Genomic DNA, 23,694 nt, shown 5'->3' with positions numbered 1-23,694 from the left:
TTTCCCTTTCCTGTTTGTGGCTGATATTCAAAATACACCCACTTTATATTTCTAACCATACTATTTCCTTCACTAGATAAACAGGCTAAGTAAGGATCAACAGTTTATTCCCAGGAGCAAAATGATTTAGTGAAAGAAGAATGATATAAAGAAAGATTAGATGTGTTTAATCTCATATTAGCAATCTCAACACTTGCATAAAGGAGACATTTCTCCTGCCAAGCACTTACTTTCTGCTTAATTTTTGCCATAACATCCTCCAAGTCACGTGAGGGGACAAACTGTTTCAAATGCTTATGAAAGTTTTTATGACTCATCAATATACTCAGCATCTTCCGTCCACAACACCTAACACATGAAAGAAAGAAATTAATTATTGGTTTTTTCTACGGACTATTACTGTCTTTTCTTCCTAGCCTTCTGAATAAACAAAGGAAAAGTGTTAATAAAACAAGCTGATATTTTAAACTCGTCGTGTGTAATACTTTCATGAGAAGGTATTACCTATTCAGCAGAGATGTTTACCTCCACTAATTGCCACTGCATAATGCTGCCAGCTGAGCACAAGAGGAAAACATAGGGAAACAGGAAAATACAATTTCATACTGAAATTGTGTGTACACTTCTGTTGGATGGCAGGATCCCATGGGATGAGCAAAGCACATCTCCTGCTTTGCTGTTGCACCTTATTTGCAGTGTCTGCTACTATTCCACAATAATTTACCTGTCTTTAACTGGTGGAGAAGCTAGGACAAATCACCTCATGCTTACTATTTATTATTCTATCCTACATGTATGCACATGGGCAGCTACTTGCTCCTGTGTTCTTGCCATCTAGTAGTGGGAATTTAAATTAATAATCAAAGCAAGTTTTGGTTTGGTTTGGTTTTTTTTTGGTTTGGTTTTGCTGCTATGAAAATACATCTATCTTCAAGAGGAAATCTGGAGGTCACTCAGCCACAGACAACAACATTATACAATGTTTGGGAAGATAAATTTGTGGCCATCATAGCCAATTAAATCTGCAGCAGGGATTTAGACAGACTGAATACATTGGTTAAAGGCAGCTGGAATTTTTCTAGGACAGTCTTAACCTTAACAGAAGTAGATGTTTGGGATCCTTCAGTGATGAACAATGGCCAACACTTCAGCTTTGCATTGTGCACGCAAGACTGAACAAAATTGTTTGATTGGCTAATCTGAGTTCAGTTGATCTGAATAAAGAATCATTCAAGTCACAGGAATTTGGCAATGTTCCTTCTTGCTGGACACCTTCATGTTACTCAGTACAGTCATTTCCCCAGCAACATCATCCACATTGTGAAGTGAATTTCTTAATATTTCCTTTACCTTCTACTCTTTTGTGGTTTTATCATTTAGAGTCAGACATCAAACAGTTCTCAAATTTTAGGAGGTGAAATGAAGATCATCACCTTGTGTCCTGATGACAGTCCTGAGCGAGCTTTACCAGCGTGCGCACCAGCAGCTCAATACTGGAAGGTGTGCCTGACAGCAGCTTCTCAGCTCCAATTCGCTCCATTACAGTCAGGAGGTGTTTGGCCGCACACTTCCGCACCAGGACATTGCGGTGCCTGCAAACAAAAGAACACGCACTGGGGCAGAGGGAAAAGGAGGGCCAGAAGCACAGGCCTTGGTCACAGCGTGCTCCCTGTCATTGCTGGGGGAAGGAGGCATGTGTTCTCCCAGCAGTTTTAGCCAACTGGAGAAGATTCTGCCCCTCAGATAAACACAAAGTTGGCATTGTACAGAGGGGCTACCTGCAAGGATGAGGCAGGAGTTCAATCTCCCTGCACTATTTGATACTCAATTTCTTTCCTGAAATTAACTCTGAGAAAGAGGGAAATGAAAGACAATTCATGCTGACTCATCAGAGGGCTCCCCCTGTACAGACAGGATTGAAGTTTATTACATCTTTTTATCTCCTAATCTGCAGACCATTGAAAAAAATTAAACAGGGGGAGAAAAACACTGTGGGGCATGAAGCTGCACAATATCCATCAATGCAACCCATTTGTTCTTTGAGGCTTGGCAAGAGGTACATTTGAGTGTTTTACTCTTTTAAAAAGCTGAGGAAAGCATAGCAGGCATTTTAGCCTTTAGCAGGTTGTCCTTTCTAGAGGGTGTCTACTTGAAACTATCAGGCACAGCAGTAGTATTTTAAGGCAGTGCTTGCTTCAGCTGTCCCATGGGAGTCGCCTGTGAAAGCACCCGTAAAGTGACTCACCATCTCAAGGCTAACATGCAGTGTCAATTTGAATAGAAAGTGGAACTCTTAAGGACGTGACAGTCAGACAGGCTCCTCTAGGCAGGAGCAGCACCTGCTGAGCAGGCTGTGCCATACCCACCGGGTTCTCCCGCACATGCTCCGTGCCTCAGCAATTAGCCTCCTTATTTCTCAAGTTAATGGCATAATGGTGACGCAAGGTTTTTTCCAGCGCCTTTGCGGTTAGCATTGTGAAATATCAAAGGGCTCTCACTGCTGGAATTGCCATTGTCCCTCTTCCCACAAAGCCACAAGCCTGTATCGCCACCCTTTGCAGGGACTTTCCCTTCCCCGTCATTCACCACGTCTAGGCAGCCTTGACAGACTGTGAGAACAAATAGGCTGCAGAAGGGCAGAGGTAGATGACAAGAGGAAGGGAGCAAGGCTGATCAGAGAATTTAATCACCAAGTTCACAGAAGATGCAGGAGAAAGGACCCTTCCCTCCCATCATTCCCTTCTGTGTCCTGTCCCTTCTCCCCTACCCACACAATTTAAGGTGATAGATATCACTAAGAGAAGGATGACATACTGGACTCCGCTAGCCATGAGAGCGGTCATTGCTCGTGCAGGAGTCACGCTCCCCACCATGACTCCCAGGGATTCATCGGCCGCTTTCTGAATGAACTCGCTGGTGTCCCCCACCCTTTGGAGCAAGACACGTGCAACCTCATCCACCTCGTGGTCCATGTGCTTCTTCATGGTCCTGAAGAGCTCTCCAACAGTGACGATTGCACAGCGACACACCCTTGAGCGGAGGTTGTTCACCTAAGGAAGTCATGAGGGGAAACGTAAGAACAACCTCAGTAAAGGAAATCAGTTCCCCTAGAAAAAAAGTTCCAGGAAACAAGAAGACTTCTTGCTGTGTCCAGGTGGAACACAAGAGCACGGCAAGAGCAGAATACCACAAACACAGAAACACACTTACTCCTATACCAACTTCTTCTCTGGCCTCAGACCTGCTTATACAATACAATTTTAATGAGACTACAGGCCTAAAAAATATTGTTTCACCTAGAACAAAGTATGCTACTTAGCCCATAACATGCACTGCTTTGATTTTAGGCCCTCCTATTGAAAATTAAAAACAAACAAACAAAAAAAAAAACAACCACTAAAGCAAAGGCTGTTTATAAACTATGTAAACTATAAAGGCACAATTCATAAAGACAAGACAGAGGAATAGTACTTTCCTCCTGTCAAAAATTGCAGCACTGGCAGTTTGAGCACTCAACCAGGAAACAGAAAATACGGGCTCAAGTCTAGACACTAATTTGCAGCAGGGACTTGAGTCCATCTGCTGCTTCATCTATTCAGGAGAGCCCTAGCTGTTGGACTCAAGGATCCTGGAGATCACATGCAATTACAGCTGTGATCAGTGGGGTTTTACAGCATTCAGTGCTGCTCCAAATCGATCCTTGCTTCCAAAAGGCTATCCCACAAGGGTAAGGAAGAAGCATCTCAGAGTAATGTGCTTTGTTTGAAAGATACTTTGAAGGACAGACCAGTGCTTCTTTCTGCCAGACTTGGTTGTGCTTATTAATAAAAACAAACAACGTAAGTGATAGAAGTGCTTGTGAGAGAAAAATCTGGGACTGGAGTGAACTGAAAGTGGAAAGATGTTTCTGCACATGAGCGGGTAGAGCAAAGAGGAGAAAAATTCCTCAGAAATATAAAAGCGATATAAAAATCAGATGAGCTATGCTGAAAGGGCTTCTTCTCCTAACCCTGATCTCAGAGGGGGACAATCTGAGTCCTGCATATCTAAACAGAAATTTTTGAAGAGTCTAAAAACACAAGGGGCATTCAAGCCTCCAACATCATTAAATATTGGATAGAAGGACTGGTTTTCATGGAAATGAGCTAAATCTTACTGTCTTCTGCAAGCAAAGGAAAATTTAATATATTTGGCAATCGTGTAGTAAGAGTACAAGGTAGCTGGTTCAGGCCACAGACAAGTGACAAGTTGGAAATATAGCCACAGATGTTATTAAGGAGCTTAGGTTGAGACCTCTCAGTTAACTGAGAGATGAGATAGTGAAGCTGCGCACAACTGCCCTGCAAATCCCACAGCCAGGCTGCTCCAAGCACCCGGTGGCTGCAGTGCAAAATTCCACTGGTGCACGGAGGCAGCAGATCAATGGAAAGAGCGAATTACCAAAAAGCACACAGAAAGGAAGAAGACGGCATCAGGAAACACTGGAAAATAAATACCTGCAGTCAGTCCCCCAGGATGCTGAGGAGGAGGAGGAGGAAGTGGGAGGAAGCCAGGAGGCAAAAGCTGCAGTGTTTAATTACAGCTTGGGCAGAGATTTGGGCTATGGCAAATTACAATCACCTGAGTAGTGCCTTAGTTTCTGCATTTGTATATTGCGTTATAATGACACCTAGCTCAGAAAGAGTCAGATGCCCTACATATCAGTAAATATAGCTGCATGTACAGACAGATCACATAGATAGGTGACATAGTTATTAGAAAAATGAGGTCTGAAAATAGCAATGAAAGCAGACACTGAGCACACGTGTAAATGAACAAGCACATACCTACTCTACGTCCCATGTACGAGGTACGTGGGATACAATTAAACATGATGTTCTTACCTCTTTGTTAACAGCCAAGGAAACATCATGAAGTCTAGAAAGAAGGACTTCAGACTGGCAGACAGCCACGTGTCTGATGCTGAAGAGTCCCCTGGCCTTCTGCCGCCTGAAAGGCAATTACCAAAAAGATTGATTTTGCTCACCACCCAAGAACTAGGCAGCACCCTCTGAAATTACCAGGGTGTCAGCTCAAACAAAGGGAGGTGCTTATCATACAGCACTTAATTAAATCATGGAACCTGTTGCCACAGGCTGCTGTGGTGGTCAAAAGCATACACAAGTCCAAAAGGCAAATAGATGGTTTCAGAGTGGATAGTTTGATTTGTGGCCATTAAACAAGACAGCCTCTCCAAAATCCCTGGCACATGAAGTCCCTATATCACTGCTTCCTAGAAGCTGGGAGACTGTGCCACATTTCTGTTTCTTGCACCCTCCCTGGACCCTGTCCCTGAGATACAGTCCCACCTGGCTGCCACTGGAGCATTTTCCCTCCTTGCCATCCCCAGAGGGCAGTTCAGGAGTGAGAGTCTGCACTGCCACTAAATAGCTGAGTTTGCACTTTGCAATCTAGTTGTGTGCTGATGTCACGTCCACACCCCCCATCACTCCCCCCAAAAAATATGGCAGTATGTCCTAAAAGATTCTGCGCCCGGGCAAAAACAGCCAAGATGTTGGATTTTTCCAGAAAATCCCTACTTAACATAACACCCACAACAGCAGAATGTTACTTGAAAAGTAGTAAAATCCCACGTCTTTCAGCACTTTCTTTGTGAAGGACTGAGCTACCTGAAGGCACATGATGCTGTCACTGGTTCACCAGGGCTACAGGGCAGGACTGGGGACACATCCCCACTGGGGTCCCTGAGTGTAACCCAGACCCTCCACACCTGCAGCAACTCGTTGCACCTCATAGGGCTCCAAACAGTAACAAGGAAGAGAAAGGAGAGAGGGGCAAAACGATGTGATTGCACAAGGAGGTGCATCATGGAAGATTTTTCATGGTTATCCCAATGTGAATGGAGCCTCAGTGGGTGTGTTCTGACCCAGATATCAAAAAGACAACCAATATCACCTGAAATTTGTAGAGTCTCCTCCTGTCTGTGTCTAATTTCAGGACACACTGATTATCAACAAAACATCTTTGGTCTGTATTAAGCAGTGAGGAGGAAAATGTTGAATTATACAAGTGCAAGATTCCTAAAGGATGGTGTTTTTTTTTTTCTTTTTCCTTGTCTTCTGCCATGAACCCTTCAGGAGAAATGACAGGTTGAGCAACTCTGCACCACGTCTCAGTCCGTTTCTCAGACATAGGAACTCCCCATAGGCACTGCTGGGACTCACGTGCAGGAGGTCACAGGGAGGCTCTGTCATCTGCTGCTGTTGCTGGCAGCGGGACCAGAGATAAATCTTTACTCTGTCCCAGGGACCCAAGGCCCCCAAATCTCTAAACTCAAAGCTGCTTCCATCCTGCTTCTGGCTTCAGCCAGCAAATCATCCTGTTCCACAACTTTTCTCTCTTCCCTGAAGAATGCATTTGCAGCTACAGGGAGCAGAAGGCAAAGCTAGGAAACACCATGGACCTGCTGCAGCTACGGATCAAGGCAAATAAAAGGTTGCTCTCACGTCTTTATACTGTGACTGCTTTAGAGTGGTTTCACTAGTTCCCTTTGGATGTCTGATCTGTCTGGGCTCAAAGGCATTAGAAAATGCTTCAGAGGAGTTAGAAAAAAACGTTTCTAACTTACCTTTACACTGAGAGGGAGGAAGAGTAAAGAGGGGCTTTTCTTACCAGTCATCGCCGCTCAGCCATGCAAGTGCCTCGATCAGTCCCTGCTCTGCGTAAGGGAAGGGCCTGGCTTCCTGAGCCGCCTCGCACTCTGGCTCATTTCCCGACTCCACGATGTGCAGAGCCATGGCTGGCAGTGAGTTAGCTGGAAGGAGATAGCCAGACATCAGCATTGCATACCCCTGAGGACAAGTCACCTTGCCACCAAGCAGACTGCAACCCAATCTCCCAGCCAAGATTACATATGGGTGCAAACTGGCATTGGTCCAGAGGCTTCCCTGCTGTCTACTTCATTGCCTTCCCCAGCACCCAACCATCTCACAGTCACCCCCAGCTCCTTATGTAAAACTGAAAATTGCACACACACAGCCAGCTCCCAAGTCCATGTAAGTACCGCAGCCAGCTTGCAGGTTCATAGTGCCACAGAGTTCATGCTCACTGGGAGCCAGTGCTGCCCAGCAAGGCTTGCTACCCCAGGATTAAGCTCCTGAGATGTGCACATACCTCCCTGTATCACCTCCCTGTTACCTGGAGCACTGGGGACAGAGAAAATGCCTCCAGCTGCCCCCAGCGAGCATCGACCCTGAACAACTGAGTCCTGCTGGACTCGGGCAAATCCCCAAGAAGCAGCCACCAGGGAACGGTGATACCTGACTCTCTAAATCTGGCAGTGCCTCTGTTTCCATTTACTTCAAGTATTCTAGACAGCAGGCAGATGAATGCACATACATTTTAGCATACTATTGGGAAAGTAGTAGTTTATGGATTTTGCTATTTTCCAAATGTTATGAATATTTACTATTTCAGGGGTACCCACTGGCTGTATTTCAAAGATGCTGAGGTGAAATTTATTTGTCATCAAATGTACTTGTTTGCAAACTGTGCAATACCTAAGCTTTCTCTTGTGGAAAAATGCAATTTCTAGTCTAGATAGTTGTGACAAAAAAGCTTTCCAAACGTGAACTGAGAATAAAAATATGTAAATATAGATGCAAAATGTTGGCAAACACACTCTCTTGATGATAAATATACAAGGTATAAGAAAATTCAGATGACAAATTCGTTTGTTATGAAACCTATTTGTCATCAAAAGTACTGTAGGTCAAAAACTTCATGTCTTGCCCTCAAAAGCTCATTTTCTCAGTGTAGATGAAAATATTTGAGCTGTCTAAAAATATTGAGTATAAATATTGTACAGAATCTAGATGAACTGCTAGGGACTCTGCAGGGTTTTTTATGCTAACTTAAGTGTTCAACAAAGTATGGAGGACGGAGGAACTGTAAAATCAAAAATATTCAGATGAGGATGTCACCAGTAGCACTGTCACTGACATTAATGATGTTGCTGCATGAGTATGTAGATATACGTATATTCGATTTGTATATATACACACACACACATATATTCAATATGAATGGAGAGCCACGCCAGGCTAGTTCTGGTCAATTTTGAAAATCTGAGTAGCATCACTATGAAACAGCAACTTGTCATTCCTAGCTCCCTTTTTCTTCACTCTTGCTACTCAGGATCATAACATAAGGTAGGCTACCCACAAAGGAGAGATGAGAATCACTACGTACTCACTATCTGCTGTATATTTATTGCAGGTAGCAAGCAGCCTGTGAGCACCAGGCAGCCTCTCCTGTATGTCATCTTCCACACACAGCCACCGTATTTGAGTGGGGTGACAGAAGAGGCAACACTTGTTTCCTATTTGCATTGCAGGCAGTGAGATGAGAGAGGTTAGAAGCCATTGAGCACTTCTAGGTGCAATAGCATGATTGTACTAAGTCGCTAATTTCCATGCAGAGACAGCCCTTGCTGGAGTAGTAGAAAAGCTGGTTGGAGAGCCAGACAGCAGCCCAGGCAGAGGGCCAAGACAGTGAGTGGCTAACTGATTATGGTGGTACACATATGTGCACAGTGAGCACGCCCTGCCAGACTGCACCGGAGCTCAGGCCTGCAGTTATAACTGCCTCCTGGCACCAGTGTTACGTTTTGGTCTCTCAGTATGGGCAAAAGCTGGAGCTTAAGGCTTTGCCACTACTTCATTCAGTTAAATCTCCCAATGGAACTGTAAGCACCAACTGCTCCAGTATCATCAGGCTGTCATGGATCCAAAGCAGGTTTGCTCTCAGTCCTCAGGACAGGCTTTGGACCTGAGATCCTGCCTGTGGTTGAGGAACGGGGCAGTTTGTGCTCCTTGTGCAAGGGATGAGCTGGTGTGAGGGCTGCAGCCGGAGCAGGCTCACCTGAGGATCTGCGTGGGAAGCTGCCACACGGTCTGACGGCGGGGATGCTGGGCAGTGAGGGCCTGTTGACCCGCTTCCCCATGGTGATACCAGAGCTCTGTCTGTATGCATTTCTCATGCTGGGGGCAATGGAAGCTCTCCCATTGATAGGTGGTAGGCCAGAGCCTGCAGAGACTGAAAAAGACCTTGTAAGTGGGGAGTGCTGGACAAGGTGACTATGGGCTTGGAAAGGGCTAGAAATCTTGCTGGAGCTGGATAACATCCTTTTATTGTCCCAAACATCTCCAGCCATAAGAGTTGCACACTAACGTGGGATAGTGATCACAGAATGAAGTGATGCTTTCCCTAAGAAGTGAGGAAAACTCAGTACTGCTTTTTGTTTGCTTCCCTGTTTCAGAGGCTGGCTAGGGAAGTTACATTTCTGGGGCTCCCACCTCAGCACTCCTCACCAGTACTTCACAAAATAATAGCAAGAAAAAAAAGCAGATAACCTTGCGCGATGCCCTTGGGCTGAGTGCTGACTCTTAAATTTGCTGCGGCTGCACTCATGGTAGGCATGCAGCAGCACAATCAGAACCTGTCAGCTGCAATTAAGTCAGGAATGCTGCTTGCTCATGTGCGTAAAACGTAAGCACTGGCTAAGGGCTCCAGCACGGCTCTGCAACCCAAGCTCCTCAGCAGGGAGTGGTGTGAGCATGATAATCTGTCCTACCACATGAGCAAGATCTTTTGTGTTTTAATTAGAAATAGTTCAATTTTGTTTCTTCCGGGTTGCACCTTGGTTGAAAAGCATTCTTTTGGACTCACCCATTCACCTTTCCCGGAGGCTACTCTTGATTAAAAAGTCTGAAGCGTCAATGTAGTTTGCAAAACAGAATTATCTAATCTGAAAGATTTTGCAGGAGAAGGGTGGAAGGTTATATTCTGTGACTGACTCAGTGTGGGCCATGGGCAAGACAATTCATGCCTCTGTATTTTTCTTTGAAAAGCAGAAATAAATCCTATTCTAACTTCCACTCAGATGCAAGCGTAATGGCCTTCCAGTCTGATTTCATAGACATTTGCAACATTTTTGCAAATAATAAGCAAGTGAACATAAAGGCCCACAACTATAGCAACCACTTACTTTCTTCAGCTGCATCCTCAGGGTCCACACTCTGTGTAGGAAACTGCAAGGACTTTTCCTTTTCTCTCTCTTTCTCCCTCTCTCTACGCAAAAGCTCCATCTCTCTCATTCGCTTCTCCTGTATTTTCTTCTGAGCTGACTTGGACAAGGTAACACAGATCTAGTTGCAACAGAAATACATTATTGAGCATAAAGACAGATACACAAACCATACAGAACACCTTATTAGGAACACAGTGGTAGTCATCGTCTTTAATGCAGCTCCATATACATCCCAATAGTTTCAGAAGAATTCCTCCTTTCCTCACCTTGGCATGCAATAACACCCAGTAATGTGTAACACTTCATTGCCACAACCTTCTACTGGTTCAAGATACTGTTTCTCAGTCAATGTCAGGAAGCCCCGCTTGCACCAAGAGTCACAGGAGTGCTCCAAGACATATGAAGAGCTCACATTACCAGTGAACAGCCAGTTCAGTTCCTGCAGGCCAGGGGGAATAAAAACCCTCCGCAATAACTGGTAATGAGAGGTAATTTGCTGTTTCTTAACACCCACGGACAGTAATTGCAGCTGCTTTTCACTTCCTTGCTTCTGAAGGACTCAGCTGCTCTCAGAGTACAGCAGTCCAAGAAAGGAGTCGTGTGAAAACCAGTTGGAGAAACGTTGGTCTTAATGAATAGAAAAACTGAGAATGAGATACAACAAGGAAGGTAACCAAGGAAAAGCAAATCTCCCATTTTATTTCGCAGCCTTGCTTACACTCAACATTATAGTATTTGCTTCTGAGCATGCACTTTGCGTATGTTCACTGATGTGTCACTTGCTCTGCCATTCAGATCTGCTCTACATTGGCCTTCATACATAAAAAATGCTTCTCGCATAACCTTAGCACCACCTCGCAATCAGTGAGTTCTGCACCAGTGAAAATACTTGCTCGGTAGCGGTCAAATGTATTCCCAAAATAATCTGCTCCCCAAGAGACGAAGATCATGATTTTCAGTGACATTTTGTGCTAAGCACTGAACAGTCAACTGGAAAGGAACCCCGTCCTTAGCCCTTACCCTTCCATTGCTGTCCTTCGAGTCATCATCACTCAGAAGGTGAGATCTCACAAGTTGATCAGTCTCCTTGGCCTGGATGAGTGGGAGGTGTGTTAATGGGGGCAAAGGTTCACACAAACATCCAGCAGACTTCACGCCACCAACGCAATGCTGGAGAGCAGGGGAAAGAGGTTCTGGAGTCCGGAGCTCTGGTAAGACACAGATATAGATTGTGTATGAAAACAATTAGGAACATATTGCCTCTCCAAACAGATGGAGCACTACCATATTGCACTGGCAGCAGAAATGACATTGCTCTGTTGGCCATCAGACTCAAACCTACTGCATGATAAAGGCCTCAGTCCTTGGCTTCTGGTGAGCAGCTGTGTTTGATAGAGAAGAGCAGAGATGGAGATTGCCCTTGCCAAAAAGGTTCCTGTCTGTTCCTATGCATTTTGATTTTAGTAAACATTCTCTTTTTCCCAGTTACTAAAAAACTCCTGTTTTTTAATAGCTACACAACTTTGTAGAGGTATGAATCAACGTTTTCTCCTCTTTGCTGGAATATTTTAGAGAGCATTTAAAGAAAAGCTTAGGATTGCTAGAGTGTTACCAAACCAGAATTGTGTTCTTGAAGCTAGAATTCATTTTCCCCAAGGGGTTTCGTTCTAAATTGTAGCAGATCAGAACAATTTCTGGGCAGCCTCACTAAAGGCTGATTTTCTTAATGGGAACAGCACAGTGTAGCTCATTCTGAAAAACTCTCCAACAGAGCTGTTAAAACTCAGAGAACTAATCATTCCTTACACGGCTTCACAGATGATAAAATCATGTGATAGCCAAGCAGTAAAAAAGGAATAACTTTCTTAAATCAGGATTTCCCCCCCCTGTGGAACAGTCAGGTCAATAATAAAAGACAGAGAGAGATGGTTTAACGATATAGCTCATTTCTAGTCCAGAATGTATCCAGCAAGAGTGTCACCTTACTTACTCAGCAATACTTCTCCCTAGTTGATTTCAGCATCCTAGCCACATATCAGCAATAAAGGAATCATTCCTATGGGACATTCCCATTATTTAGCAGAACTAACACTGAGCTGAGGGACCAGTGGATCTCAGTCCTTTTTCTGCATCAGCAAAATTATTTGTTAAATTCTCATCTCTCCTATTGCTACAAACCCACAGGTGGCAAAGGGACAGCAACAGTGTCGTTGAGGTTTTCAACTTAAAAGTACTGGCTGGCACAGATGCACCAGACACCACATCTTGTCTTGCAGAACCCTTAATGCTAGTGATAATGCAAAGCAGGGAGAGGGGAGAAGGCAACCCCAGCCTCAGTTTGCAGATAGAGTAGGGGGAGAGGTTTGTAATCATAAATCTAGCATATGTGGTTTGAGGTAAATGAGTTGCAAAATGGAAACCTCAGATCATTACTCATCATTTAATTTAGGCTTGTGCTTTAAGAAGATGGCAAGCTCAGATTCTGCATAGGCTGTATCCTTTTTTTTTAAAGTCTCATTCTCTATAAATGGAAAATTCACAAGGGCTTCCTATCACACAAGGTTTCACTTTTCTCCCAGTGCAGAAATAGGCAATGTTGATGAATCAACTTCAGATCTCAAGGGGTTTGGTTCAGAAACTGCTCCAAGGGAAGGTTTTGTCCTTCAAGTGTAGGAGGAAGGAGTGGGAACATTTCTTATTTCATGCAAAACACCTCATTTTTCTCTGACCTTTGTGACATGAGAGAACACGCAGGGAGATTAAAAGGTATGAGCATAAGGTAGAGAAACGTTTTCTTTTCCTGCTGTGCATTTCCAGGGCCCCAAGGTACCCCTCCAGCTCCTGCCATTCAAAACCCCATGCTGGAGTCATTTTCACTGGATCAACAAAGCACATTTCCCAGTGACTGGGCTCTGGGGGGAGCCATGTGAGCACATCAAGGAACTGAAAAAAGTTACAGGATGGTTTTCCACCAAACTTTCACAGTGCTGACCATGAGTCAGGATTCCTATGTTCATTTTAGGGCAGCCATGCCCTGTACCTACCTAGACATTCAGGCGTCTTCTTTTCACTTCCGCTGCCCGATCTTGGCCTTAAGAAAATTGAGGATAAAAGAATATATCAGGAGACAGAAAGAGAAGGGGCGTAGCATTAAAGGAGGCAAACTCTCTTAGCAGGGTAGTTCCGATGAAGGAGGAAATGCAACCCATAAAACCAACAATATGCAAAGCTGATTAATTGCCATTAAACTTTCAGTTGCTGGAGTCACACACAGCTCATCAAGCTCCAGCTGAAACACAGGAGCCATTCTTCAATTTGGGCCTTAAATATCCAATTCTGCTGTCTCTCATTTTGGAGAAACACTCTCCAAAGTGTCTCTCATTGTTACCTGCATCTTTTCTGAATCAGCAAGAGATGTTAAGCAAGTCATAAGTCTGTATCGAGGGCAGATACCTTTATACTGCTGCAGATCCTAACTTTGACTGGCCATGTCTTAAACTGATGACAGTATCTTGTATCTTGTTACACATGGTAATATCACTGATGTCTCCTGAGAATAATACTACACCTCCCTGCTCTTTCAAGAAGAAAAAGGGTTTTTCCAACTCAACTGGTAGGTAAATATATTCTGTTTGCACTTTAAAAGCCATGCTGAAGCTTCTAAATTGGAACTATATTTCTATGGCTCCTTATTTACTGTTGTAACTAGGATAAGGTTGACAGCTAGATTTCCCCATGCATATCCAAGCAAATATCTTTCCATCAGTTACAGCCCTGTAACTGTTCTCTAGCACCTTGCCCCCTTTGACCTTAAAACCATATGTGAATATTACACATCTATAGGATTAGACATCTAGAAACAGAGATTTATCTGGGCTTTCATTTCACAATGAAAGCCCAGACACAGAGAAGTTATGACTGACATTTACAGCAGACAGCTCTGCAATAGCCAATATTTGCCCTAACATATTCTTGCAGGTACAGATATTGGCAGTCAAAGATCACACACAAAACCAGATGCTGTATTCGGAGCCATGCAATAGAGTTCCCAAATGGCACCACAAAGATTACAGAGTGAATCAGTATCAGAGTCCAGCAGAGAACCTGCTTTTAAGGTCCTCTTAAGTCCTGCCTTCTCCTCCTCCCTCTTAGAGTGTATGATGTTGGTTTTGACATCATGCTGGATCATCATAGATAAGCAAAATGGTGAATGCACAGAAGTTTGCATAAATATATCAGAGATATGACTGCAGAGAATAACCTCACAAGATGTGTGACGTAAAGGGCTTATTGGAGAAACAGACACCTTGGCTTACCTCATCCTCAGGGCCTCTTGGAAAACCAGCTGCTGAGAGCTTGGGAGAGGCACTGAAGCACTGCCCGGAACCCCATCAGATGGTCTCGCTGACTTCGGTATAGGGGGGATCAAAGATACACCCAGTGACTTCTTGCCATCCTCATCACTGCAACACAAGGGCTGTAGGGAAGCCTGGAAATGGCAGAACACAGTGCTCAGCTCTAGTATCCCGCCTTCCCCCTTGATGCCACAAGAAGTTTAGCCATGCTCTTACCTAGGTCTTGGCAGAAAAAGAAAAGTCAAACTGATGGAGCAGCTTGGCCTAGGTTGGGCAATGGAAAGGGAAGTGGTGAGGGAGAGACTGTGTCCCACACTTGCCAACTCATTCCCCACGTTCACCTCTGGCAGTGGCTATGTTCCCACCTGGCATCTATCTGCTTGTCATAAGGATGTTCTGGGGTCCTGTTGCCTCTGTTAGCCTTTCTGATGGTACAGGAACGGGTTTAGATCACGATCCTCCCACCACCCCTAAAGTGCCTACCAGCCATTGCTGAACTCCAGCCAAGTCATAGAACCATAGAATGTGTTGGGCTGGAAGGGACCTTTAAAGGCCATCTAGTCCAGCCCCCCTGCAGTAAGCAGGGACATCTTTAACTAGATCAGGTTGCTCAGAGCCTCATCAAGCCTGGCCTTGAATGTCTCCAGGGATGGGGCCTCCACCACTTCTCTGGTCAACCTGTTCCAGTGCCTCACCACCCTCATTGTAAAGAACTTCATCCTAATGTCTAATCTAAGCCTGCCCTGCTCTAGTTTAAAACCATTGCCCCTCATCCGATCTCTACATACCCTTGCAAACAGCCCCTCCCCAGCTTTCTTATAGGCTCCCTTCAGGTACTGGAAGGCCACTATAAGGTCTCCCCGGCGCCTTCTCTTCTCCAGGCTGAACAACCCCAACTGTCTCAGCCTGTCTTCACAGGAGAGGTTCTCCAGCTTTCGGATCACCTTTGTGGCCCTCCTCTGGACCCGCTCCAACAGGTCCATGTCCTTCTTGTGCTGAGGGCTCCAGAGCTGGACACAGTACTCCAGGTGGGGTCTCACGAGAGCAGAGTAGAGGGGGAGAATCACCTCTCTGGATCTGCTGGCCACAGTTCTTTTGATACAGCCCAGGATGTGATTGGCCTGCTGGGCTGCAAGCACACATTGTTGTCTCACGTCCAGTTTTTCATCCACAAGTACCCCCAAGTCCTTTTCTGCAGGGCTGCTCTCTATCACATCATGCCCCAGCCTGTATTTATAACAAGGGTTGTCCCAACCCAAGTGTAGGGCCTTGCACTTGGCATTGTTGAACTTCATAAGTTTTGCTCGGGCCCACCTCTCTAGCCTGTCCAGGTCCCTCTGGATGACATCCTGTCCCTCTGGCACATCAACCGTACCACTCAGCTTAGTGTCATCAGCAAACTTGCTGAGGGTGCACTTGATCCCACTGCCAATGTCATTGATGAAGACATTGAACAGCACCGGTCCCAGCATGGATCCCTGAGGGACACCACTTGTCACCCCTCTCCATCTGGACATTGAGCCATTGAACACCACCCTCTGGATGTGACCATCCAGCCAGTTCCTTATCCACCAAACAGTCCACTCATCACATTCGTATCTCTCCAACTTTGAGAGAAGGATGTTGTGGGGGACCATGTCAAAGGCCTTGCAGAAGTCCAGATAGATGATATCCATAGCTCTCCCCTTGTCCACTGATGCAGTCACTCCACTGTAGAAAGCCACTAGGTTGGTCAGGCAGGACTTGCCCCTGGTGAAGCCATGCTGCCTGTCTCATATCACCTCCCTGTCTTCCATGTGCCTTAGCATAGCTTCTAGGAGGATCTGTTCCATGATCTTCCCAGGCACAGAGGTGAGGCTGACAGGGCGGTAGTTCCCAGGGTCCTCCTTTCTACCCTTTTTAAAAATGGGTGTGATGTGTCCCTTTTTCCAGTCAGCAGGGACTTCACCTGACTGCCATGACTTTTCAAATATCATGGAGAGCGGCTTAGCAACTACATCAGCCAATTCCCTCAGGACTCTGGGGTGCATCTCATCAAATCCCATAGACTTCTGTATGTTCAGCTTCCTCAGGTGGTCATAAACCTTGTCCTCACTTATAGTGGGAGGGACTTTGTCCCACAGGTCCCCGTCTTGAGGTCATTCTACAGGAGGTGTGAGGAGAGAGGCTGGCAGTAAAGAACGAGGAAAAAAAATTGTTCAGAACCTCAGCCTTCTGATCTGTTGTTACCAGTTTGCCATTCTCAGTCATCAGGGAGGGCATGCTTTCTTTGACCTTCCTTTTCTAGTTGACGTACCTGTAGAAGCCCTTCTTGTTATTCTTAGCATCCCTTGCCAATTTCGGCTCCAGCTGCACCTTGGCCTTCCTAAGCTCGTCCCTACATACCCGGGCAGCATCCCCTATACTCTTCCCAGGACACCTGATGCTGCTTGAACTTCCTGTGCAGTTTCTTCTTGCCTTTTAGTTTGACCAGCAGGTCCCAGCTCAGCTGTGCTGATTTCTTACACCTGGGGATCGGGAGCTCTTGTGCTCTACGGAAAGCGTCCTTGAAGATCTGCCAGCTCTGTTCCACCCCCTTGTCCCTGAGGACCGTTTCCCAGAGGGTCCTATTGACTAACTCCTTGAAGAGCTGGAGGTTTGCTTTCCTAAAATTCAGGGTCCTGATTAGGCTCCTCATCTGGCACGTATCCCTCAGGACCGTGAACTCCACCAGTGTGTGGTCACTGCAGCCCAGGCTGCTTCCAATCTCGACATCCCCAATGAGCTCACTCGCATTGGTGACTATGAGGTCCAGTATGGCATCCCCTTGGGTAGAGCTGTCTATTTCGTGTCTTAGGAAGTTATCATTGAGGCACTCCAGGAACCTCCTGGATTGTTTACAGCTCGCTGTGTTACTTTTCCAGCAGATGTCAGGGTGGTTGAAATCCCCCAGCAGGACGAGAGCCTTCGAGCATGATGCCTCCTGTAGCTGGAGGAAGACAGCTTCATCAGTAGGTTCCCCTTGATCAGGTGGCCTGTAGTAGACACCAACCACAAGGTTCCCCATGTTGCCTTGGTCTATAATTCCTACCCATAAGCTTTCAACTTCCTCTTGGCTGTTCTTTAGGGACATCTCTTCACACCCTATCCCTTGCTCAACATAGAGGGCAACACCTCTGCCCCTCCTTCCTCACCTGTCCCTTCTGAACAGCCTGTAGCCATCGACAGCCATGTTCCAGTCATAGGATTCGTCCCCCCAGGTTTCAGTAATGGCCAATATGTCATAGCTTTCCAGCAGCACGGTAGCTTCTAACTCCTCCTGTTTGTTGCCCATGCTGCATGCATTCGTGTAGAAGCACTTCATCCAGGGTGTTGGCTGTGATGCCTTCTTAGAGGAGCACCCCTTGGGGTGTTTCTCAGGTGTTTCCCTGCTGACTTGGACTACCTCAGGAGCCCCTGGCTCATCTCCATAAGACTTTGGCTGTGATGTAGCATCCCCAGCATGCCTCAGGGCAAGAGGTCGAAGGCCCTTCCTAGCGCCCTGTCTCTCTAACCCTGATATGATGTCCCACCGCTTGTCACAGACAAGCCTAATATTATCATCCTTCTTCCTCTTCGCATCTAGTTTAAAGCTCTGTCGATTAGGCCCACAATCTCTCAGGCAAAGACCCTCTTCCCCTTTGAGAAGGGTGTTTCCCATTAGATGCCAATAAGCCCAGTGCCGTGTAGGCCATCCCGCTGTCAAAAAAACTGAAATTGTGGTGACACCAGCCACGGAGCCATGTATTAATGGATTGGATGCGTCTGTTCCTTCCAGTGTCACTGCCTGCAACTGGAAGGAGTGGGGAGAAAATAACTTGTGCCCCAGACTCCTTTACCAACCTTCCCAAGGCCCTGAAGTCCCCTTTGATTGTTCTTGGTCTGCGAGTCGCAGCTTCATCTCCATCTACGTGGAAAATCAGTAATGGGTAATAGTCCAAGGACTGTATCAAACTAGGGAGTTTCCTAGTTATGTCCTTAACCCGGGCTCCAAGAAGACAGCAGACTTCCCTGTGAGGAGGGTCTTCCCAGCATATTGGACCCTCAGTTCCCCTCAGGATGGAGTCACCTATGACTACAACCCTTCTTTTCTTCCTTGTGGGTGTGGTGATGATACAGGCAGTAAGCCTTTCTGACTGTGGAGATGTCTCTAGTGTAGATTGCCCATCATCCACATCCTCATTTGACTGGCCTTCCTCATCCAGTACCTCATATCTGTTGTTCAGAGGTACTGGGGCAGGGGGCAGAGGGGGCAAGGAGAGGGTTCGCCCACTGCCCTGGCCATGAACTTGCCTCCATTCACTCCCTTCATTTAGGCTTTTGCCTGTCAGGAGCAGGGTACAGGGGCCTCTTGATCCTGGTTGCTCTCTGCTTAGGTGCTCCTCTTTCCGTACCAAGGAGGGTAAAGCCTGGCTCCATCAGTCTGTTTCTTCTTCGGCCTCCCTAATGCTTCTTAACCTTTCAACTTCCTCTCTCAGCTCTGCCACCAGGCTGAGCACATCATTTACCTGTTCGCAACATATGCAGCAGTTCTCATAGCTGCCTCCCATTGCCGGTGAAAGGCTCCAGCACTCCCTGCAGCCGGTGACCTGGACGGCTGCCTGTCTCTGTGGGAGCTCTGTCTGGGTTCCCACATGCTTTCTGGCTGAGGCTGAGCACACGACCTTATTCCGGGTGGAAGCCATAGCTAAGCTCCTTAGTCCCTTCGAGAGTGGGATGACTGCCCTTGTCGTGGTGCTCTCAGGCGACGCCCGGGGCGACGCCCACTCACCGCTTGTTTACTCAAGTGCCCAGCGACCAGGTCGCTGCGCTCCTGAAAGGCTTCTTTTATGGGGGGGCGGGGAGGGGAATTTACGCCTCGTTTAGACCTGCCGCCGGGGGTGCTGGCTCGGCCCCGCGCCTCCTCAGCTGCCACCAGCCCCCGGAGCTGCCGGGTACCAGCCGGGGCTGGCCGCTTTTCCAGCCTTCGAAAAGCCCCAAAAACGAGCCCCTTGCCGGCCTTTTTTGACGCGATTCCCTTCCTCAGTACCGACTTACCTGCAGTTAGGCTGCTTTTGCCGGCGAGCGACCGTTGGCGTGTTCACGCCTCGTTTAAATCTGCCGCCGGGGGTGCTGGCTCGGCCCCGCGCCTCCTCAGCAGTCACCACCCGCCGGAGCTGCCGGGTACCGGCCCGAGCTGGCCGCTTTTCCAGCCTTCGAAAAGCCCCCAAAAACGAGCCCCTTGCCGGCCTTTTTTTGCCGCGACTGCCTTCCCCAGTACCGACTTACCTGCCGCTAGAATACGTTCGTCGGCGAGCGACGGGTGGCGCGTTCACGCCCCGTTCAAGTCTCCCGCCGGGGGTGCTGGCTCGGCCCCGCGCCTCCTCAGCGGTCACCACCCGCCGGAGCTGCCGGGTACCGGCCCGAGCTGGCCGCTTTTCCAGCCTTCGAAAAGCCCCCAAAAACGAGCCCCTTGCCGGCCTTTTTTTGCCGCGATTCCCATCCCCAGTATGGACTTGCCTGCACTGGGGCTGGTCTCGTCGGCAAGTCCCCACAAAGTTATTTTACTCGTTGACAAAACCTGCTTTTCTCAAGCCCATGATTTTTTTCTGCTTCCGCCCTTCCTACGATCCCCCACCAGCCTTTTGGCCCAGATGCTCCTGTGTTCTCTGGATGCTCAGTGCTCTCTAGCTCCCATACTATTCATCATCTCAGGCTCACTGTTATTTATGAAGTTCAGCAGAGCCTGCTCCTCTATGTAATGTCTCTCTGCCCGCTGAAATTACCTCAGGTTCCTTATTCCGTGGCTCGGAAGGGGGATGGAGGGAGTGGGGGCAGACATGCACCCTTCCTTAGTATCCCATTGTTCTTGTCAGAGCTATTCAAACTCCAGTGAAACCAACAGAGTTAATGTCAGGCACACATATGGCCCTGTATCTGCAAGGGTGAAATTAAGTACACTTTGATTGGTTATCCTGTTTACAAAAGCTATTATTCATCTGCCATCTCCTGCCCACCATGGCAAAATCAAAACAACTGCGGCTTCTGTCCTTCCTGCGAAGGCAATTGAGTGGATGGGGTCTGGACTCTACCGCTCACGACCAAAATTGACCGTTCCCATCACTGGCATTCCTGGGCAGACCCATGGGGGAGGAGGAAGCTGCACAGAAGCTGCTAAACTCCAGAAATTATTATTAGAGATAACTGTGCAGAAAGACATGGCTGTACAACTCAAAAGCTGGGACAACCTGAAGTTGAGCTTTCAGGACAAACTGCTCCAACAAACAACTTTCTTCCATCTAAACCAGACAGAGCTGATATAAAAAGCCACCAAGACACCGGTGTGTCTGCAACAGTAGACAATGTAGAGATAGTCCACAGATACATGTATTTTACTAACTGTAGAAGGATACGCTTGACCAGATTAGACACATTTAGCTGCTCTGACCCATTGCTGGTGTTTTCTCAGTCATAAAACACAGCAGGAGTCACTAGAGAGCACAGAAACTACTTAAAGAGTTCTTCTCCTATTGATATACGCCGAGGACATGAAGTCTGCAGCATGCATGTTGCAAAGACAACGTGAAGCGCAATGTCCAGCTGAGCTCTTCCTTGGCTCAGCATGGGTTTAGGAAAGGCAGGTCCTGCCTGATGAACCTGATCTCCTTCTATGACAAGATGACCCGATTATTGGTGGAGGGAAAGGCTGTGGACATTGTCTACCTAGAATTTCGAAAAGCATTTGACACTGTCCCCCATAGAATTCTCATGGAAAAACTGGCGGCTCATGGCCTGCATGAGCATACGATCTGCTGGATCAAGCACTGGCTGGATGAGCGGTCCCAAAGAGTGGTGGTCAATGGAGTTAAATCCAGCTGGTCACAAGTGGTGTCCCTCAGGGCTCAGTGTTGGGACCATTTCTGTTTAACATCTTTAGTGATGACCTTGATAAGGACATAGAGTGTATCATCAGCAAGTTTGCAGATGACACGAAGCTAAGCGGGAGTGTTGATCTGCATGAGGATAGGGAGGCTCTACAGAGAGACTTGGATAGATCGGACCAATGGGCCAACGCTAACAGTATGAGCTTCAACAAGGCCAAGTGCCAGGTCCTGCACTTGGGCCACAACAACCCCACGCATCGGTACAGGCTTGGGGAAGTGTGGCTGGAGAGCTGCCTGGCAGAAAAGGACCTGGGGGTTCTAATTGACAAGCGGCTGAACATGAGCCAGCAGTGTGCCCAGGGGGCCAAGAAAGCCGATGGCATCCTGGCTTGTATTAGAAATAGTGTGACCAGCAGAAGGAGGGAGGTGATTGTCCCCCTGTACTCAACACTGGTGAGGCCACACCTTGAGTATTGTGCCCAGTTTTGGGCACCTCAATATGAGAGAGACATCGAGGTGCTGGAGCGAGTGCAGAGGAGGGCAACGAAGCTGGTGAAGGGCCTGGGGAATAAATCTTATGAGGAGCGATTGAAGGAGCTGGGACTGTTCAGTTTGAGGAAGAGGAGGCTGAGGGGAGACCTCATCGCTCTCTACAACTACTTGAAAGGCCATTGTAGAGAGGCTGGTGCTGGTCTCTTCTCACAGGTAATTAGCAATAGAACAAGAGGGAATGGCTTCAAGCTGCAGCAGGGTAGGTTTAGGCTGGACATTAGGAAAAAATTCTTCACAGGAAGAGTGGTCAGCCACTGGAATAGGCTGCCCAGGGAGGTGGTGGAGTCACCATCCCTGGATGTGTTTAAGACTCGTTTAGATGTGGAGTTAAGGGATATGGTGTAAGGGAGAACTTTGTAGAGTGGAGATGATGGTTGGACTCGATGATCTCAAGGGTCTTTTCCAACCTAAATGATTCTATGATTCTATGATTCCCTGGGCTTTCACCACAGAGAAAGAAGATTTCAGAGCTCTGCCTACAGGAAATAAACTGTGGATCCACCACATGTGATTAGCTTAGTTTCCTTACTTTATATTCTTTTCCCTCTGACTTCAGCTCCTTGTTATTCCCATCAATCTCATCACAGCCTGTGCCATCTTCCTCATGCTCCTGCTCTCCGTTGTTCATCCTCCTGGGCTGTGAGGAAGGAAGGCCATTCTGGATGCGAGACATAGGCTTGAAGATTACTGGGAGCCTCTGGGAAGCTGACCGGGAAATTAATGGCTTCAGAGTAACCCTCTTAGGGTCACTGCAGTCAGTCAGGCCTGCAAAGCAGAGACACAAAGTATAATAGAAGCAGCACTGCAAACCTAAAGCACCTGAAGCTAGATATTTCATTGGACAGATTTCTTGCAGACTTCTAAATAACTGCACAGGGAAACACGCTCATTCTGGCAGACACTTGAAGCAGGCCAGAAGACAACACTTACCCACTTCCACAGAGCCACCAGAGGAACACCCTGGTCCTCTGGGCTTCCATCAGACAACAGGGAGCCCATGGACCTGTGGTTACCCAAAATAAGCCTGGCTTATTCCTCCCGGCTCCTCTCCCTGCCCCACAGTTGTAAATCCCTACAGCAACAGGAGGGCTACGCAGGGGACTGAAGCAGGGAAGGTTATTGCAGGGGTGCAAATACAGGGGAGAACTGTTCACTGGGGATGTGCGTTAGCTCTCTAGGCTGGGAAAAGACCCTTCTTCCCACACAAGGGCGAGCAGGCTCCAGCCTTACCTCTCTGCGAGGCTAACAGACTGTCAGACATCCTCCTCATCTTCAGCTTGTTCTCTATCCGAATGGTTTCCAGGGCAGCTCTGCTCACCTCCCTCTCTTGGGAGTCCCAAGTCAAGTCTTGGTGAAAAAGGTGGAAGAGATCACCTCCATCCCCAGCACTGAAGTCGTGCACGCTATCTTGACTGGCCCAGCCATCCAGGGAAGAGCTGGCCCTTGAGCACGGAGATTTCACAACTCCATCCCAGAAACTCAGTTGCTTCTTCATCTGGGTTGTTAATATGGACTGAAAAGAAGCTGTAGATCAGGTAAAAAGGAAGAAGTGAGTTAGTTGACCTCATAGCTTTACAATCAACCCATCTAATGAGTGAGGCATTCAAGGTTTTTTTAATCATTCATAATATCAGTTTGGTTTTATTTTTCATAAAACTAGCATCAGTTTAATTCTTCTGAACAGCACTGAGCTAGCAAGCCAGGAGAGAGAGGTTGAAGGCCCGCTGGTAAGAGGGGAAAAAAAAATATTCCCATTTCAGGCCTTGGTTTCTGTAAAGACTACCAGTAAAGACCCACATGGTGCTACTGGTATTTC

At 47.0% G+C, this 23,694-nt stretch overlaps 1 protein-coding gene across 1 annotated transcript in view; it reads right to left on the bottom strand.

The window, feature by feature from the left end:
• The window catches only part of TOGARAM2 (TOG array regulator of axonemal microtubules 2), a 34,444-nt gene extending 11,048 nt beyond the window's left edge, over nt 1-23,396 (bottom strand). Inside the window, exons 1-12 of the mRNA XM_074578211.1 lie at nt 23,109-23,396; nt 22,408-22,643; nt 14,407-14,579; nt 13,135-13,181; nt 11,111-11,298; nt 10,049-10,208; nt 8,923-9,096; nt 6,673-6,814; nt 4,884-4,989; nt 2,815-3,050; nt 1,434-1,592; nt 231-348 (exon numbers count right to left, since the gene is read on the bottom strand). Coding sequence (XP_074434312.1) covers nt 231-348; nt 1,434-1,592; nt 2,815-3,050; nt 4,884-4,989; nt 6,673-6,814; nt 8,923-9,096; nt 10,049-10,208; nt 11,111-11,298; nt 13,135-13,181; nt 14,407-14,579; nt 22,408-22,643; nt 23,109-23,373 — 2,004 coding nt within the window. The 5' untranslated portion in view covers nt 23,374-23,396. The remainder of the gene's footprint in view (nt 1-230; nt 349-1,433; nt 1,593-2,814; nt 3,051-4,883; nt 4,990-6,672; nt 6,815-8,922; nt 9,097-10,048; nt 10,209-11,110; nt 11,299-13,134; nt 13,182-14,406; nt 14,580-22,407; nt 22,644-23,108) is intronic.
• Nucleotides 23,397-23,694: the final 298 nt, after the last annotated feature.

This window comes from Larus michahellis, chromosome 3 (assembly GCF_964199755.1).
Source record: "Larus michahellis chromosome 3, bLarMic1.1, whole genome shotgun sequence".
Taxonomy (NCBI): domain Eukaryota; kingdom Metazoa; phylum Chordata; class Aves; order Charadriiformes; family Laridae; genus Larus; species Larus michahellis.
The sequence above is the reverse complement of the archived record's forward strand: the minus strand, read 5'-3'. Positions and strand labels throughout refer to the sequence as shown.